The 19,272-nt window shown below is 37.6% G+C and overlaps 2 protein-coding genes across 2 annotated transcripts; one reads left to right on the forward strand and one right to left on the reverse strand.

Annotated features, from left to right (window-relative positions):
• The first annotated feature begins 209 nt into the window (after positions 1–209).
• Positions 210–12,627, forward strand: LOC137721383 (uncharacterized). Its single transcript, XM_068460477.1, has 7 exons — positions 210–475; positions 1,769–1,798; positions 8,750–8,857; positions 9,728–9,815; positions 11,297–11,603; positions 11,706–11,760; positions 12,259–12,627. Exons 1-7 carry the CDS (start codon positions 341–343, stop codon positions 12,331–12,333), a joined length of 798 nt encoding a protein of 265 aa, XP_068316578.1. The 5' UTR covers positions 210–340; the 3' UTR covers positions 12,334–12,627.
• A 247-nt stretch (positions 12,628–12,874) lies between these two features.
• On the reverse strand, positions 12,875–13,784 carry LOC137721448 (uncharacterized). The gene has a single exon (XM_068460545.1). It carries the CDS (start codon positions 13,714–13,716, stop codon positions 13,138–13,140), a length of 579 nt encoding a protein of 192 aa, XP_068316646.1. The 5' UTR covers positions 13,717–13,784; the 3' UTR covers positions 12,875–13,137.
• Positions 13,785–19,272: the final 5,488 nt, after the last annotated feature.

A 19,272-nucleotide genomic window follows, 5' to 3' on the forward strand; every position in this document is an offset into this window, starting at 1 on the left:
AAAAAATTTGTTAACAGGTACGCCCAAAATGATCCGTTATTTAACAATTGATTAACTGTTCATCCGTTAACGATTGGCTTATTAAGCATCCACCTAAATGCTAATTTTAACAGGTGGGTTGTGTCGGGATTAACGGGTTGGGTCAAAAATGCCAAACCAGCCCAATTTTTCATCTGGATTCTCTCTCACAGCCTAGAGCCAACGCAGTTTCGTGGTCAATCTCTCGGTCATATGAAACCCAAACTCCGAGCCACAGACCAAGGCACCTCCCCTCCGCGCGAAGAATCAGAAAGTTCATTTTTCTTGGCAGAAAATTTACAGATTTCCATTCCCTCCATAAATGCAAATACCCAGATGGAGAAACGTCTTGCTCCTCAAGAATTCATTGGTTTCATCAACTTCTGCAGCTACCCGTTTCGCTTCATTCCATTCTACTCCTGCTTCGTGTGAGAAGTGGAAGAACAAATGGACCTTTGTGAGTTTACTTTTCTCCTTTTTCTTTCACGCGTGAAAAATAAAAAGATGGTTAATTGGTCTTGTTTGTTATGTTCCTTTGCTCAATACCCAATTGAGGAAATTTTGTAAATCATGTATTCATTCTGTTTGTTTGGAGGGGTTAATTATAATTTATATGATCAAGTTAGGATTTTGGGTTGGTAAATAATTAAATGGAGAAGGAAAAGATTAATTTTCGTGTATAAATAGATGCGTGCGTGGTGTTCATCTTTCGTAGATGCTTTATAAAATTTTATTTATAATAATCAAATGTTTGCTATCCAAAAAGTAATACCAATACGTTTTTAATGAAATGAGATCGGTTCTTTTGTAATTTTTCATAAGCAGAGCTTTCTCTATGCAAACGCGTTATCTAGTTGCTCTGTGCTCGTTAGTATTTGTATTTTGTCGATACTGTGAAGCTGACAATGTCCTTGATTGAGGATTGTTTAATTTCCACTATTATTCCTTTAGTTGTTGGGGGAATTCTAAAATTTTGTTTCTCATTGCGAATCTGTACGATTCCATGGTATGACTTGTTTTATCTTGTAATCAGAATTTTATGGTACATATAAAATGCATGTGAACCAATAATTTGGTTTAATTTCCATAAAGTTTGTCTTTTTTTTTCAATTTTTTTTGTTTATTTATCAGAGTTATATGTGTTCGGGAATCACTTTGTAGGTTTTCTTTGCTCACTTTCCTCTTGAAACCGATGATGGAATAACTTGACAATCATTTGCTTAATCTTTTGGCTTTCTTGTCATTTGGTGTTAAGTTTGTTCACAACCTTTTTGGCTATTTTGAAGGTTTAACTTGGGCCATTTTCTCTGTTCAATTAACCTTTAGGTTGGTTACCCTAGTATGTGAGGATATTTATCCTCTCTTTGCAGTAAAGGTTTGCAATACTGTTGGTCTTGGCACTGATTTTTGGTCATTATTTTTAAGTTTTTAATATTATTGTTCTTTCACCTTTAACTTCAAGGTATAGAGAATCGGTAAGATAAGTTGTTAGATGTCAGTCGTCTTGTTATATGTTCTGTTGGACTAATAAGGGGTGGGGTTCCTTGAGATCCTAATAGTGGTAGGTGTAGTTCAAATTTTGAAGGTTTTATCAATCATTTTTGCTATGCATCCCGGGATAATTTGTTTGTGTGATCTGTATCTTCAAGTTTGTGATGAATGCTTACCTGTTTTAAAATCCTTATAATTTTATTAACTAACACTGCTGTACTTTGTATGAGAATAATTGATGATTCAAATGTTTTTGCAGGATGTAAAAAGCAGTCAACAACCAACAAAGGTATTAAGTTTGTTAATTTTGCAATTCTCCTATAGCATGTGAAAATACATGCCAATAGTGCAAGGTTGGAAGCAAAAAGTGGCACTGCACACATGGCTGTTATCTGTTCTCATCATATTAATTAAAACAGCGGTTTCTTATTTATTACTATGGAATCAATTCGAGGATTAAGGGTTTTGAACAGACATATCACTAGTCGGAGAAGGAGGACACGCCCTTCCCCACATCTTCTCTTTTTTCGTCACCAACAAGATCAAGAAAACACTAAGGAACAAGAAGGTCTCAAAATACTGAGTTTTCAACTGAAAAACAGACTCGTATTATTAGGGATTTATTTATTTATTTATTTTTTTCTGTAGTCTGATTCTCCTGTAAAATCAATCGTTAAGCATCAAGATACTATCTGGATGCCTGAGATTCTGTCATTAATCTCCAAGACAGTATCTTGATGCTTAATGATTGATTTTGAAGGATTATTTTGTCTTCAGTCCACCTTATGAGGTCTGATTCTTCAGACAATAGGAAAATAACTATGTTCCACCAACCACTATACAACTTTAGATTTGATGTCATTAATGTTTTTGCTTAGCACATGTGGTACTTAGGAATTTAAGAAAGGTCCTGATCTATATATGTGTCTGCCTCATCTGAAAATTGTAGCTCCAAGCAATTGAAAGGTCTTGAAACAGGCATTTTAGGTTCTTTAGTCATGGATGGTTCAGTGCTCTCCCTCCTGATTGTACCCTCTTTCTGGGTCATTTCCAGTCGCAAACTAAGTGAAAATCATATGCTAGGCATAGTGAATAATCTATCATATAATATTAGTGTGTTTTTAATGTTGGCGTAATAATTGATTGCCTACTTTGCTGTCTTTTGGTGATTTTAATCTGTGCATTCACTCCAGCTGCCGTTAATTGCCAACTTCATTGTAGCTTGATGTTAGGATTTTTGGCTCGTCAAATATGTCCTAGTCGGTTTGGGTTTGTTTTAGGAAAATTAGAGGTATACCGATTCTTGTCCTAGAGGGATTAGGAAAGAATTTCAGTTTTTCTTATTCAATTTAGGTTTGGATTTCTAGAAGTCTATTTGGATTTAGTGTAATTTCCTAATCCACTTAGAAATAGGAATTCAATCAGCCTTGGGACATGTAAGCCTACCCTATGCCTATAAATAGCGTGCGGCAAGGCTTAATTTTTAGAGAGAAAACAGACAGAGATAGCCGAGAGTTTTGAGATTAGTTCTAGGGTTTGCAAAAGTTCAACTGGACGTATGCAAAAGTTCTGCCGAACCAGTATAATTCTTGTGTGTTTCTAAGTTTTTCTATATTTGCTAGTTTAGTCTATTGCTGTTGGTTACATTAATGAACAAGGTCTAGCGGGCGTGTTTTTCAACAATTGGTATCAGAGCTAGGATCAAGGTGTTCTACGATGTCAAAAGGGAAAATTAATGTGAATCTAGAACCTACGTCAAAACCCTTTGACGGAAAGGATGACTTCATGGACTGGCAAAGGATGATGAAGAACGTACTCATACAGTAGGATTTGGACGATACACTCGATGGTGAGAAGCCGGAAAACATGACAGAAGCAGCATGGACTAAGGTTCTCAAGAAGGCCAAGAGTTCCATCAAGATCCATCTCACAAGATCAGTTTGGTCACACATCATCGAAAAAATGGACTGCCCAGGAAGCATGGGAAAAGTTGGAGAATGTTTATATGGGCAAAATCGTGTCCAATAAACTTTTTCTAAAGGCTGAACTATTCGGGCTTCGACTAAAAGAAGGAGATGATATTGAAGATCACGTATGCAGGTTCCAGAATTGCATAGCTAATCTTCAAAAGGTCGAAGAAACTTACAAAGATGATGATATGGCTATCATCTTGCTGAGGTCTCTACCTTCATCTTTCAAGCATTTTCGAACAACTCTTAATGTTTGGAAAAGAGTGCCTGAAGCTTGAAGACGTAATTCAAGCTCTTCAGTCATATGCTAAACTGGATGATATAACTGAAAGCTCTCAAGGTCCTTATGCCAAAGGCAAGGAGAGGGGGTGGGAAAAGATAAGGGAAGAGAAAACCGGCAATAGAGGTAGGTCAAATCCAAGAGGAAAAAAAAGGAAGGTTGCTTCGAATGTGGTTCAGCCGATCATTGGAAGAGGAACTGCAAGATTTGGAAAGAGAAGAAAGCCAAGATGGAAGGAAGTTTAGGTTCAGTTAGTGCAGTCACCGAGCATGAGCGTGACGGGGAGCCTCTTTCAGTAACATCAGGCTCCAAGGCTTTCACAAATTGGATTTTGGATAATGGATGCACATTTCATGTGTGCAGTAAGAGAATGGTTCGATACTTACAAGGAAGTCAACAATGGGGAATTCTTAATGGGGGATGATTCTTCATCTCCTTTAAGAGGAATCGGCATTGTTCGAATCAGAATGTTCGATGGGATGATACGAGCTTTGGGGAACGTCAAGTATGTCCCTAGACTACGAAAGAATTTGATTTCCTTGTGTACTTTAGATGAGGCCAATTATGGGTACAAGTTTAAAAGGGGAAGACTCAAGGTAAACACAAGATCGCTAGTGGTAATGTGGGGTGACCTACAACCCAATAAGTTGTATAAGTTAATTGGTACCACTATAGTCGGAGGAGCAGCTGTTTATGTAAATCAGAGTGTAGAAGACAAGATTGAACTCTGGCATCATAGGCTTGGGCACGTAAGCCAGAAAGAGTTGCAAGAATTACACAAGCAAGGCCTGTTGGAAGGCGTGTCATCTTGCAAATTGAGCTTTTGTGAATACTGTGTTCTGGGAAAGCAAAGAAAGGTATCATTTGCAAGTAGCAGTGTAGATAACCAAAGCAAGGAGCAATTCAGCTATATTCACTCAGATGTTTGGGGCCCTGCACCAACTAAATTAAATAGTGGAGCCAGGTATTTTGTTATTTTCATGGATGATTTTTCTAGGAAGGTTTGGGTTTATTTCATGAAGCAGAAATACGAGGTTTTTGCAAAGTTCAAGGAATGGAAAACAGAAACCGAGAATCAAACTGGAAGAAAGATCAAGTACCTGAGAAGTGACAATGGAGGTGAATATACAAGTAATGAGTTCACCTATTACTGCAAGCAGGAATGCATCATAAGGCACTTCACAATAAAGAAGAATCCCCAACAAAATGGAGCTGCTAAGAGGATGAACCGAACTCTCATGGAGAGAGAGAGGAACATGCGATTTCATGCATTATTGCTTAATAGTTTTTGGGCAGAGGCTATTAATCATGCAAGTTATTTGATTTACAGGTCACCATTTACAATACTCAGTTTTAAGAATGCAAAAGAGGTATGGTCTGAGAAGCCGGTGGACTATTCCAAGCTCAGGGTGTTCGGCTATAGTGCTTATGCACATATTCCAAGTGATGAAAGGTCCAAGTTTAAACCGAAGTCTACACATTGCATATTCTTAGGTTTTGAGAAAGGAGTTGAGGGTTTCAAACTTTGGGATTTCAACAACAGGAAAAAGGTTGTCAGTGGAGATGTTATCTTTGATGAGACAACCATGCCTCTGAATAAAGTCGAGAGCAGTAGGGAGAAGATGGACGATGCTGAAATTGAAGCAACAAATATTCCATTAATCAGTTCAAATGAAGAAGCTCAGGTGGAGCAAATCGAGCAAGAGGCCGAATCTGATGGTTTTGAGGAAGAAGAAGAGCTTCAGCATTGTTCACCAGTTAGGAATCATGTGGAGCAAGAAACACGACATATTGAAGGCACTCCAATCCGCTAGACATCCCAAAGGGTTCAAACTCCAACCAACAATCCACCTACATTCCAGAGATGCATAGCACCGGACAAACCTAATTGGAACAAGAAGAAACCTGACAGATTTGGGTTTGACCAAGATGAAGTTAATTATGCTCTTAACATTAGTCAAGGAGATCCGACTACTTATCGATAAGCTATAGCAAGTGATGAGTGAGATAGTTCGATAAGTGCTATAACAGAAGAAATGGAGCCTCTTTACAAGAACTCTGTTTGGGAGATGGTTCCCAAGCCCAAAGATAGAAAGCTAGTTGCATGCAAGTGGGTATTTAGGAAAAAGGAAGGGTTGCATGAACAAGATGCCATGAGATTCAAAGTAAGGCTCGTGGCTAAGGAGTACTCACAAAAGGAAGGGATGGATTATGATGAGATCTTTTCACCTATAGTCAAGCATACTTCTATCAGATTACTTTTAGCAATGGCAACTCAACATGACATGGAGATTGAGCAGATGGATGTGAAGACATTGTTTCTTCATGGGGATTTAGAGGAAACAATTTTCATGGCTAAGCCAGAAGGGTTTGTTGAATATGGGAAAGAGAACCCAGTATGTCAGCTAAGGAAGTCCCTGTATGGCCTGAAACAGTCTCCAAGGTAGTGGTACAAGAGGTTTGATTCCTTCATGCTGAAAATCAATTTTAGAAGAAGTTTATATGACTGATGCGTGTGCTATCTTGTGTTCCAAGATGGGATGATCATATTACTATTGCTATATGTGGATGACATGCTAATTGCTTGTCAAGATAAGTCTAGAATTCCGGACTTGAAGAAGATGTTGAGTGAGGAGTTTGACATGAAGGATCTAGGTGCTGCATAGAAGATCCTTGGCATGGAAATTCAGAGAGATAAGACTGCTGGAAAGATCTGGATATCACAAGCCAAGTATATTCAGAAGATTCTTGAGAAGTTCAACATGCAAGAAGCAAAGTTAGTCTCGACTCCTTTGGCAGCTCACTTCAGGTTAAGTGGGCAACACTATCCTACGTCCGAGGAAGAGCAACAAGAAATGGAGAAGGTGCCTTATGCTAATGCCGTGGGCTGTCTCATATATGCAATGGTATGCACACATCCCAACATAGCTCAAGCAATTAGTATCATTTCCAGATACATGGCAAATCTAGGAAAGCAACATTGGGATGCAGTCAAGTGGATTTTGCGTTGTTTGAAGGGTTCTTGGTGACAAAGGATTATGTTTGAGAAGCAAAAACAAAATGTAGGGGTGTTAGGATATGTGGATGCCGATTATGTAGGGGACTTGGACAAGAGAAGGTCAACTTCTGGTTATGTGTTTACATGCGCAGGAAGACCAATCAATTGGAGGGCACTACTACAACCAATTACAACTTTGTCGACCATAGGGCTAGAATATATTGCATTGGCCGAAGCTGGAAAGGAAGCAATTTGGCTTAGTGGCTTGGTAAGTCAAATGGGAATCACTCAAGATTGTGTGAAGATGAAGTGTGATAGTCAAAGTGCCGTTAACTTGGCAAAGAATCAAGTTTTTTTTTTTCTGGAAGATCAAAACACATTGAAGCAAGGTATCACAAAATCAGAGATTGGGTGGAGTTTAAGAAGATTTGGATTGAAAAGATTCATACCGATGACAATGCCACAGATTTCCTTACAAAGATAGTGCCAGCCAAGAAGTTCAAGCATTGCTTGAACTTGATCAATCTCATTGATTAATCAAAGTGAAGCACCTCCTCACTTGAGGCAAGGAGAAGATTGCCAAGGTGAAGACTCTTGAAGATTTCCAAAGCTGCTTCAAGAAGGTTCAAAGATACTCTAGGGTGCAACGATCAAGACTTGGTTTGACTCATCAAGGTGGAGGTTGTTAGGATTTTTGGCTCGTCAAATATGTCCTAGTCGGTTTGGGTTTGTTTTAGGAAAATTAAAGGTATACCGATGCTTGTCCTAGAGGGATTAGGAAAGAATTTCAGTTTTCCTTATTCAATTTAGGTTTGGATTTCTAGAAGTCTATTTAGATTTAGATAAGTGTAATTTCCTAATCCACTTAGAAATAGGATTTCAATAGCCTTGGGACATGTAAGCCTACCCTATGCCTATAAATAGGGTGCGGCAAGGCTTAATTTTTAGAGAGAAAAATAGCCAGAGACAGCCGAGAGTTTTGAGATTAGTTCTAGGGTTTGAAAAGTTATGTAATCTCTATTATCAATCAAATGGTGATGATTTCTCTACTTAGAGAAATCACAACTGGACATAGGCAAAAGTTCTGCTGAACCAGTATTGTCACATCCCAGTCCTCATAGCAAGATATTGTCTGCTTTGGGCCACGCCCTCATTGATTTGTTCTTGGGTTTCCAACCAAAACGCATCTTACTATAGGGAGGTGGGTATGTACATACAAGGTACATCACCTCCCCTCCCCCGGACAATGTGGGATCTTACAATCCACCCCCCTTAGGGGCCCGACGCCCTCATTAGAACACTTCCGGCCGGGGAGTGGCTTTGATACCAAATTGTCACATCCTAGTCCGCATAGCAAGATATTGTCCACTTTGGCCCACGCCCTCACGGATTTGTTCTTGGGTTTCCATCCAAAACGTGTCTTACTATAGGGAGGTGGGCATGTACATATAAGGCACATCACCTCCCCTACCCCAGGCGATTTGGGATCTTACAAGTATAGTTCTTGTGTGTTTCTAAGGTTTTCTATATTTGCTAGTTTAGTCTATTGTCATTGGTTACATTAAAGAATAAGGTCTAGTGGGTGTGTTTTTCAACACTTGAAAAACTTAATGTTTCCCCTGCATCAAATTGCTTTTAGTTATGTTTGATCAAAATCTTGCTAATAAGCAAATGCATCCTTATCTTGCGTTGTTTTTCTTTTGTCTAACCCCATGCTGGAGATGTAGTGCTTCCCTTGTCATTATCCAAATTGTGTTGCCTTTTGTTTTTGAAATACTCTGTTAAATAAATGTTAACTAAAGCCATGGTTGGTCTTTAACCTGCTAGACATTTATTAGCTTTCCAGCTTTCTAATTCAGATGATTTTATATCGTAATCTGAGTCCCAAGTTAAATTGGTTGCCCATAAAGTGATGCGAAATGTGTAAGCATAATTTATATACCATGTTAAATCTGTTTTCCTCCTCTCTGACGTATGAAATGTGTATTTTAGAGTTACATCAGATACGAAACACGTCAGAAGCGTGCTGATGCAAAGAAGGCCCTGAAAAACCTCCTCTTCAACAGTGGGTCCTCTAAAGGTTTATTCCATGACATTCAGGTAGACTCATCCTCGTGTTTTTGGTTTATAGTGGTCTTACTGGAGTCCATGTATATAAAACACTTTGGAAATTGTGTTGGTTTACACATGATGTTAAATTGAGGGTGGGCATGGGCATAACCATGCACTGAAATGTCCTATTTTTTTGTTGCACTAAAATGTTAAATGGACTTTGAGGATACTTTTGGACATTAAGTTCTGATCGAATGTCCTTGAATTCAACTTTGTTTTGGATATAGCTACACATAATTTAAATCGACTCCTTAGAAAAAGAAATTTTCAAAGAGTGATGAAAAAGATCATAATTGATGTTGTTGGAGCCTAAAATTTATCCTTTGCTGCCAATCATGAGATAGTTCTAAGTATTTTAATGGTCTTGTGGATCCTTAATTGTTAATCCAGATGATTTGTAAACAACCAAAGGACAGATTCCCCCATGAACTTTCAGAGTTTCAGTAAATCTAGCACTTGATATTATATTTGTTCCACATTCCAACAGCTCTTGTGTTTAGAAGTGCCTTTAAAATGATTGAAAATGCTTTTGATGAAAGTGCTTTTGGAACCAATCCTTGGTAAAAATGCAAGTGAATCCAGGAAATGCACTTGAACTACTTCTTGCAAGATGCCAAGAATGCATTTCAAGTGCTTTTGGAACCCAAAAGCAGTTATACCAAAGCACTTTCAGTCATTTTAGAATTATTCCAAACGAGCCTACTCAGTTTGTCTTCCAGTTTACCTGTAGTGTTTCCCTGATTTATTATGAATGTATCTACTTATGGTAAAATATAAAAAATAAATAAATAAAAAAAAAAGAACTCTTATCAATTTTTCCATGTACTGATTTTGTGGTTTGTTTTCAATGTTAATTAGAATGAAGATTTTTCGGGTAGCCCTCCTAAGAAACATAGATCAAGATCTTCTCGACATGCTGAGAAATCGCAACAAAAGAAAATGAAAAGTAAGCTTTTCTTATTGTTTCGTATCTAAACCTTTCTCTCCCATGTTTTCTATATTTGATAATTTTATGTATATAATTTTTGTCTAATGATCTGTAATTTATTGTTTGTGATTTTTCACCCGCATCTGAGCTATATCATATGCCGATCTACTTATCCTCATTTCAACAAGTAGGTTTTTTTGTTGATAGAGACATTTTGTGTACTCTTATCTGGATGGTGGGTATCTTTTCCACAACTGGTCACTATGTCTGAACTCTACTCAATTTTATTTGATGGAGTCTTAATTCCCACATCTGGACACGAGGTCTTAACTCTAATGAATTTTATTTGATGAAATCTTTCTTCCCACAACCGGACACGAAGTCTTAACTCAAAGTGCATGTATGGCTGTAGGAAGCCCTGATGTGGTTTCCTATTGAACATGTGTATAGGTATTGCACTTGATTAGAGTCATTGCTTCTTGGTAAACATATGAATAGGATACATGCTTTTGATAAATACTCCTGTTTCGCATGAACTTCTCAATTGTACAGAAAAATATGCTGGTTTTTTTTCTTTTTTTTTTTTTTTTTTTTTTTTGTGTTAAACAAACATATTATAAGCACATTATGCAGCTCTGTATTAAAAAAATGAAATTTTGAATACTACATGGACGTATGTTATATGTAATTTTTCTGTCCCTTATATTACTATACTATGGACTCTTTCCCACAAACTTGTGGGCAAATATTCAACCTCAACAGAAAGAAAACTTAGCCATAAGAGCTAAATTGTTTCACCTACAAAATTAAACCTGAAGCTAATTACATACTAACTCCAGCTACCTTCCATTCCATCCCGGTGGATTGGAAGATAAGAAAGAGTAGGTTATTGCACAAATAATCTCAGGTTGAAATACTGATATTTGTGTTATTCTCATCCCATTTGCTTGATGGGTGGTTGATGGATGTGCTGAAATGCAGCATGATTATTGTACGATGCACTAAATTCATGTATTGTCATTTTCAGAATGCAGTACAATGATCTAGTCTTTTTTCTTAGTGTTTCTCTTGAACATGGTGTCAAAACAGTAGATTTATTCACGTGTTGGACCTAGCTCGGTCACACATGCTCCACATTGCTCAATATAATTGACTTGTGTGTTTGGCTCAGTCTGGTCACATTTGAGGGGGCCTATTGAGAATATAAGATCAGAGGTATTCACCCAACCATGTGTACAATTCAAGCAGGAATTTGTACCTTAACGAGGTACTTAGGTGTCCAAATCAGATAAGAGGGATACAAAAGTCGGAAGAAATGGACTGCCACGTGGCTCATTAAGTCTTGTTACTACTAATCTTATGGTGAAACCACATAGAGATCTTAGGTAGAATTTTAAAACCCCGGCCGTTCTTTTTCTGGTAGGTGGTTAAAAAAGGTTATGATTTGTTTGCATTACTTTATCCTACAAACTTTATGGTTCTCTCTGTTACATGTTCAGGGAAGTTTAAAAGAGAGAGTTTCTCTGAAGACTATGACAATGATCCTGAGAAAATCTTTCGGGCGACATTTGGAAAGAAATGGTACACCTGGTCTTTTAACTCACAACGTGACTCTTCTTACCAAGATTCAGAATCTGGATTTGAGTGGAGAGAGCAATCGAGTTGGAGAAGTAGAAGTAAGAGATGGGAGAATAGTAGTGACACAGAATCTGATGACGAATCATGTACTATAGGATCATTTTCTGATAGAACAATTCTCGGTCTGCCTCGAACAGGTCCTTTAAAGACCGAAGATGTTAAAAAAGCGTAAGTTGATATTTTATTTTTTTCATATTCTTGAACTCTTTTTCTTTTCTATTCTACCATTTTTTTTTGGATATTATTTAATCCTTTTATTCCTTCTGGCAGTTTCCATTTATCAGCTTTAAAATGGCATCCTGACAAGCATCAAGGCACTTCACAGGTTAGTTGTTCATCTTTTCATCTTTGACAAATTTTACTTGTTTAATGCTTTTGAATGTAAACAATGTTCAAGATAATATTCAGTTGTTAGCCGTTAGCTATGTATGCAAAATTTACGGGTTAAACAGCCTTTTAATTTTGGTTTTAGTCCACTGTATAAGTATGGATCTTCATTCTTCAGTGCATAATATGAATTTGACAGTATGAAGACTGAAAGAAAATTATGAATCTTCAAGGAAACATCTTATCAGCAATCACAATGCCACAAAGAAAATGAAATGGACGAACTCTCATTTATTTGAGCGGGTTTTAATGCTGCCGCTGTGATTGTTTTGCTGCACCCTCTGCTTAACTCGCCGTTGTTTCTCTGCTATGTGCTCTAGTTTCTTGCTTGGCACGAGCATTCTCTTTTTTCCGTTGTCATATTACCATTACATAAGAGCTCTACGATTTCTGTTTCATTGTTATATACTTCTAAGATAGTCGTGTATCTTTGCAGGAAATCGCCGAAGAGAAATTTAAACTTTGTCTTAATGCCTACAAATCTCTGTGCAATGCATTAACCCCGGCCTAAGCCTCGGCGTCAGAAGGTTCCGGTGATGTGCGTTCACGATTCAAATCGAGCTCTTGCTCTCGCGTAGGACCGCGGGTGTATGATTAACATTATTGTTTATTTCATCCAATTAGTATTAATATTCTGCGCATCAAGTGGAGTTGTGTTGAATCTATTGACAAATTTAGAGAGAAAGCAAAAAAGGATCATCTCAAGAAGTTTCACAAGAAATCTCAGCACCCAGTCATTATCATGTCTTTTGAATGTTCACTTGGGCGGGTTCATCATCCTTTTCAAATACAAATTCCAATTCAAACAATGGATTTTCTATGATGCTCGAAAGTATTAGATATTCTGGATTTTTTTAACGGTTAGAATTTTTATTAGAAACACAAAAATAAAAATTTGACGCGTGTAAGAAAATGTTCATTATGTTGTCAAAGAAAAGAGAAAAATCGACTGAAATAATTATTTTTATAAATTTTAATTGCTAAACTAATCAAAATCAAGCACTGGCGATATACCAATCAAATACTAAGAGATAATAATTTCATTAATTAAGATTAATATATATGATCGTTCCTGTCAAAATCTCAAAAGGAAAGAGAGTGACATTTCAATTTTCCAGGACAGAAACTTGGTACATCCAAAATATAAGAAAAAGATGTCTGAAAAGAGAGGAATAAAATTTGGATTCTAAAATTCACATCCCTCGAAATTTTCAAATTACAAGCGATGCTACTATTCTAAGCTGCGAGTTCAACCAGTAGGCAGTGGCTGAAGCAGATCTCAACTAACTTAAACAAAAAGGCAAAAAGAATGTAACTAAAAACAGAGGAGAACAACAGAGGAAGAGACCATGAAGCAGTAGATGAGGATCAAGAAGGCAAAATGGCAAGCCCAGTTCCTCTTGAACTTCGCAAAGTAGGCCTCCGGAGGCTCCTGGTAATTAATCTCAAATTCCTCGTCGGAAATCGGGGCATCGAATTCATCGCTCAGCCTCACCTTCATCTCCCTCAGCTTCTCGGTGGCTAGCCCCAGCGTCAGCTTGTGGCAGCGCCGCTGGTACTTGAACCCGTTGATGCACCGGAGCGTCTGCGCCACCGAGACGTAGAAGATGAGGTGGGCCAGGGAGAGCAGGATGATTGGGACCCAGCAGTGGCGGCACTGGAGGCGTGAGGAGGCGGAGGACTGGGCGGAGAAGACGAGGGCGAGGAAGATGAAGAAGAGGATGAAGAGCTTGTGGAGCTCCTTCTTCTGGAGGTCGATGGACCTCTTCTTCTCGAGGGTTTTCTCGAAGTGGAGCTGTATGATTGTGTTTATGGCTTGCAGAGCTCTCTCTTTGGGGATTCCTCCGCCACCGCCTGACTGCTGCTGCAGCTGATGCCTCTCGTACTCCGCCATTGATGGTGTAAAGGCGGCTGAGCTTGAGAGAATAAACTCTCCCTACTCTCACACTGATGGTGAAAAGATGAACTTTTGGCACGGATCTCGAAAAGTTTATCTTTTCTTTTCTTTTTTGCCCCTTGATTTGCTGAAATTTTTTTCTGGAGGAGCCAAACTTACCTTCTTTTACAAATTACTCCCTCTGGTTCTTTGTAAGTAAGACACAACTAGGTTAGGTATCAGACACACGAATCTCTCGTTCTTTGCCTTTGCACAATTGCTTACAAAGCTCTATATGGGGTTTGTTGCGCGGCTAAGTCACCGTTTGGTGCTTTTTTTTTTTTAAGAAAATACCTTAAAATAGGATAATTTTTTAACTTTGAAACAGAAATAGAATTTTTTTTACCATCCATAGAGAATGCATACGCTATTTCCTACACCCTTGAAATGACCTAATTGTTCTTCCATATAAATGGGTTACCTAGAAAATTGCAACCCTCATTTCTGATTTTATAGAGAGAAACATAAACGAGAAAGAGGAAACCTCTCTCGCCTCCTCCCCCACCTTCTCATACTCCGCCAGTGACCTGAACCATAAACAACGGCACATGTAAAACCCATCTTTCATTTTTCCCTGATTTTTGCTTCTCAGAATCTTTATGACTCTTTTTTTCTTCATGACGAAACCTCTCTTGCCTCCCCCATCTTCTCGTACTCCGCCAGCAACTTGGAACATGAACATTTGCACAGATAAAACCCATCTTCCATTTTCACTGGTTTTTGCTTCTCAGGATCTTTATGACTTTTTTTTTTTTTTCTTCTTTTTATGTTTGGCTTAAATTCTGCAAATTGTTGTATTTTTGTAATGAAATTTGATGCTTTGATTTGTAGAAATGAGCTTGAGTTTACTGTGATTTCCTGTTTGGTTGCACTTTTGAAGAAGTGATTTTGTTAGAGGAAAGTTGATTTTAGTTGATAAGTGGAATAGAATTCTGCGTCATTAAAATTTGGGAATAATTTTGGTAACTTTGGTTTGAAATTTGATTATACGATTTTTTATGATTTCTATTTTCCAAAATTACATCTTGGTATTGGTGGATAATTGGGATGATTCTTTGCAGCACATATATAGCTTCTTTAATCTTGAGATTCTCATTGGATTATAAAAATGTTCAAAGCTCTTGATCTAAGAATGGTTTCGAAGGATATATAGTATAGTTGTTAAAGTTTTGCTTAACTTTTTCTGTACTTTTTCCCCTAGTATTGTTAAATTGGTCGGCTTGGAGTATCTTTTAGAGAAACTTGTGCTTGCAGTATTTCATTTAGTTTGTGGTTCATTCCCTTTCTTGGCATAAAGTTCCGATGACCGAGTGAACGGGAACTAGTTATTTTATTCTGACATGTTGATGTCCTCATAGTAAGACATGAGAAACGCTCAATGCAGAAACATTTGTGTACGTATGGTTCATAAATGTGAAATATGGTGTTTAAGAAGCACAAAGTTATTATTTTCTGCTGAGCAGCAATCGTGTTAGAGTTAGTGGAGCAAAAAAACTGTTATGCCTACTTAGTTAGCTGTTTCTGTTTAGGCTGCAATTTCTTTTCTTTTTGTCAATGTGATTTCCCTTATGATTCTGCCTCATTTCATTGGAGGGCCATTGTACTCCTCCACTCTATTGTACGCTTTCAGTTGGTTGTTTCCGGTTTGAACTTATAATCGAAAGAAAATTCATTTTTATATAATAAATGGTAATTGTTGTTTATGGATAAGGAACTAGTGAGATTTATATTCATGATTTTGGTTTTTGGAAAATGGGTGCTTTCCTTATTTGATTACTTACCATGCTTCACTTGATGTTTAGATTAGACAATTTTCTATTGGTGACACTTATGCATTCTCAGAGTTAACGATACTTTCAACTTCTTCAAAAAGATGAGCAAGAAAGGTTTGGGTCCAGTGGCTACTATTGCAAGCTTCAATGCTCTTATTGATGCCCTCTGTAATGCTTCTAAGCTTGAGGAATCACATTTATTATTGTACAAGGTGGATTTGTTATTTAGGTTCTGTTGACAATTTTTTACAATTTTATGGAAACATTGTTGACAATTTGAATGTTTTAGCCTCTATTGAAGATTCTTGTAAAAGGCAAACTGAAGAAACTTGGAATAGTCTGTATCCAAATGAATGTTTTCGTTTATTTTCTTATCTCATTTGTAAATTCGTTATTCGATTCTTTTATAGGGTGTTCCTGTCCATTTCGGTTTCTTGTGTCTCTTTTGTAGCTCTTATGACTGATTTACCAATGACAACTTAAATAGATGGAGAATAAGGGTCATGCAAACGATGCAACTTCCCATCACAAAAAGGGTCATTCAAACGGTGCAACTTCCCATGACAAAAAGTTAACTTCTTATGTACGTAATAAAACAAAAACAAAACCAACCAATACCATTACATAAGCTAACCACCCTCCATATACAACGCATGTGCATTATATGCACAACGCATGCGCACTATATCCACATACTATGCACACACTAAGCACATTGAATGATCACTTATGGTCATGATATGCACACTGCATGTTGCGTCTTGAATACTAAAAACATATAATCTGGAATTGGAAAAGTTAACATTTTTCAAAACCTTTTTGGGTTAAATTAAGTACCCAAACAAAACATTAATTAAAACCCACTTTGTGAAATATTATTATTAAACATTGGGAAAGTGATGACTTGACATGAGGAAAAATCACATCTTACACATATTGTAATGCATACCTCAAGTAGAATAGGACAAGACATGAGGGACATGTACCCCACATCTACACCGCATCTACCTTGTCTTGTCAATTTGCTAGTTAGTTTGCCAACTAATCCATTTAGAAACAAAACATGGAAGGCAAAATTTGGTATCCAATTTGCACTTTATTTTTTGAGATTTCACTAATATGAGGATGGTGCATTTTTGAAGATATGAAATCCTAAAATAATGGGGTAAGTCTCATCTCCTTTGGCACCTAGTCTTGAAGAGAATCCCAAGGCCAACATGCTAAAGTCGACTGGGTTTACAATAATGTGTGGAAAAAATTTGATTTTTGACAGGGTACAATACTAGGTATGTTCCAATTTATGTTTCAGTTCAATTGCAGAATTTCACAAAAATTTCTCGATGTGTGCATACGACATGCATATGTTGTGCAGGTTGCGTACATAAGGTATGCATGTCTTACACATGGCATATTATGTGCATATGATATTATAAAGTGATATACATATTATGTTCATTCTGTGTGCATGGTATGTGCATGTTATGTGCATATAACAAGGATACATAGTATGCATATTTATTATCATAAAATACTTAGCTAATACATTGCACAACAATAAAATGTCATATAATCCCATTGTGGTTGCCACAGTTCCTTTCCCATTCGCTAGTTGACGAGAATCCTCAAACCCCTTGTTGTGTTCCTCCTCTACTTTAGCCTTTTCTTCTCAAGAATGCTCATATGACTCAATATGGCCTCGACGCATCTGGAACAATTCAAAAGTTAGGAATGCGATCCTTTCTCCAGATGTATCAAACATGTCAGCCTCTGTTTTCAGCTTGCTTGCACGGTAAAGCACTTCATTTGCTTCACCGTTGAGGTCCACAAGCTTTTTTTCTACCTTCATTAGTGATAAGAGCATATTTATGCGACTTTGTTTGCTAGTTTCTTTGCATTTAGTGAGTTAGTTTCTATTTTTGTGTGTTTGTAGGTCCAAATTGGCAAAGGTGACAAAAAAAGGGCAAAATGGAGCAATTTGGAGCAGTTTTGGACTTGGATTGGATAACATGCGTGGGGAGCACGTAGGATGGACATTTTTGGTGGTCAAATGAGGCTAGGAATGTGCTACAATCTGGAAGAATTAGGATTGAGGCTTAGAAGACAAGGAATCAGAAATTAAAAGGAAACCTTATCCAATCTTATCTTATCCAACCTTATCCTTAACAAACCTTATCTTATCCTATCATAATCCTACTTTACCTTATCTCTAGCTGCAAGGGGGATTCCTTACACATTGAACCACTTCCTATCTGATTTAAGGAGTCCTAAAACAATGCAAACAACCTAATCCTTTTCCTCCACAAACTAGGTCGTGCCCTAGTCCTATAAATACAAGTTATTGCCGCAGCTTTCAGGGGGGAAAAGATAGTAAAAAATAGAGAGAAATAGAGGTGTGCCGCAGCCCTGGGAGGAGAGGAGGAACCAAATCTGCCATCTAGGAGAGGGGGTGCCAAATCTGCCATTGCTGGAGCTTTTCTGGGTTCTTTCTATCCTTATTTTAGTTTCGATGTTTATTTTAGATTGCTTTTCAACTATGATGAACATGTGTAACTAAATTTCTTTTTAGCTAGAGGTGAACTCGAAGCCATGATCATATGTTTTATATAAATTGATTACATCCAGTTATTGTTTCATAAAACATGAATGTGATTTACTTTTCTGCTTTATAGAGAACTTATTCTTGTATGTTTATTAAGGGTGCACACTTAGTTTGCATGCAGGGATTTGATGCTAGAATATAAGGGAATTTCACCTAATCGTTATGAACTTATATTTACAAGTAGTGAATGTCACTAGTCATGATTGTGTTAAGTAAATTCCTGGCAGGAGTATCATGCAGTTCATAGTTACAAATGCCTTGTCTATGATTATGATTTTCACAGAACTTAATGATCTGTGATTATGATTTTCACAGAACTTAATGATCTATGATATGTATCTTTGTCATATTGTTCATATAGGGAACTTGATAGGAATAATTTGATTGCGTCGTTGAGTCCAATTCAATGAAATTAGGAAAATCTAAGAGTTAATTTATCACATCCCGGCCTGGGCCCCCACCACATTTTGGGCTCAACTCCATCGTAGCACAATATTTTTTGCTTTGGGCCCCGACCATGCCCTCATGGTTTTGCTTCTAGGAACTCACACGAGAACTTCCCAGTGGGTCACCCATCCTGGGAATGCTCTCGCCCAAACTCGCTTAACTTCGGAGTTCGGATGGAACCCGAAGCCAGTGAGCTCCCAAAAGGCCTCGTGCTAGGTACATATGGGAATATACATATAAGGCTTACAGGATCCACTCCCATAGGCGATGTGGGATTTTACAATCCACCCCCCTTAGGAGCCCGACGTCCTCATCGGAACTTGATAAGAATAATTTGATTGCGTCGCTGAGTCCAATTCAATGAAATTAGGAAAATCTGAGAGTTAATTAGTGTTGTTTACAATTAATTTGGGGCATTGTCATTCATGGTTTATAGGAATAATAACTGGAAATCTATTTGTATGCATATGGTTCACGTGTGGAAAAGAATCCTCTAGCTAGCCTTTCACCCAATTTTCGTCCAAATTCACTTTGTTTCTGCAATTTAGTTGTTTCAGTGCAAAATTCAACCAAAAACCTCCCCCCCCCCCCCCATTGTTTTGTTGTTAGTTTAACTTAGTTTTCAGTTTTATAAGTTTAGTTTGTGTTGATTAGCATCCTTTCTAATCCCCGGCTTAGAACGATCCCTACTTACTC

Source organism: Pyrus communis, chromosome 16 (assembly GCF_963583255.1).
Source record: "Pyrus communis chromosome 16, drPyrComm1.1, whole genome shotgun sequence".
NCBI classification, from domain to species: Eukaryota; Viridiplantae; Streptophyta; class Magnoliopsida; order Rosales; family Rosaceae; genus Pyrus; species Pyrus communis.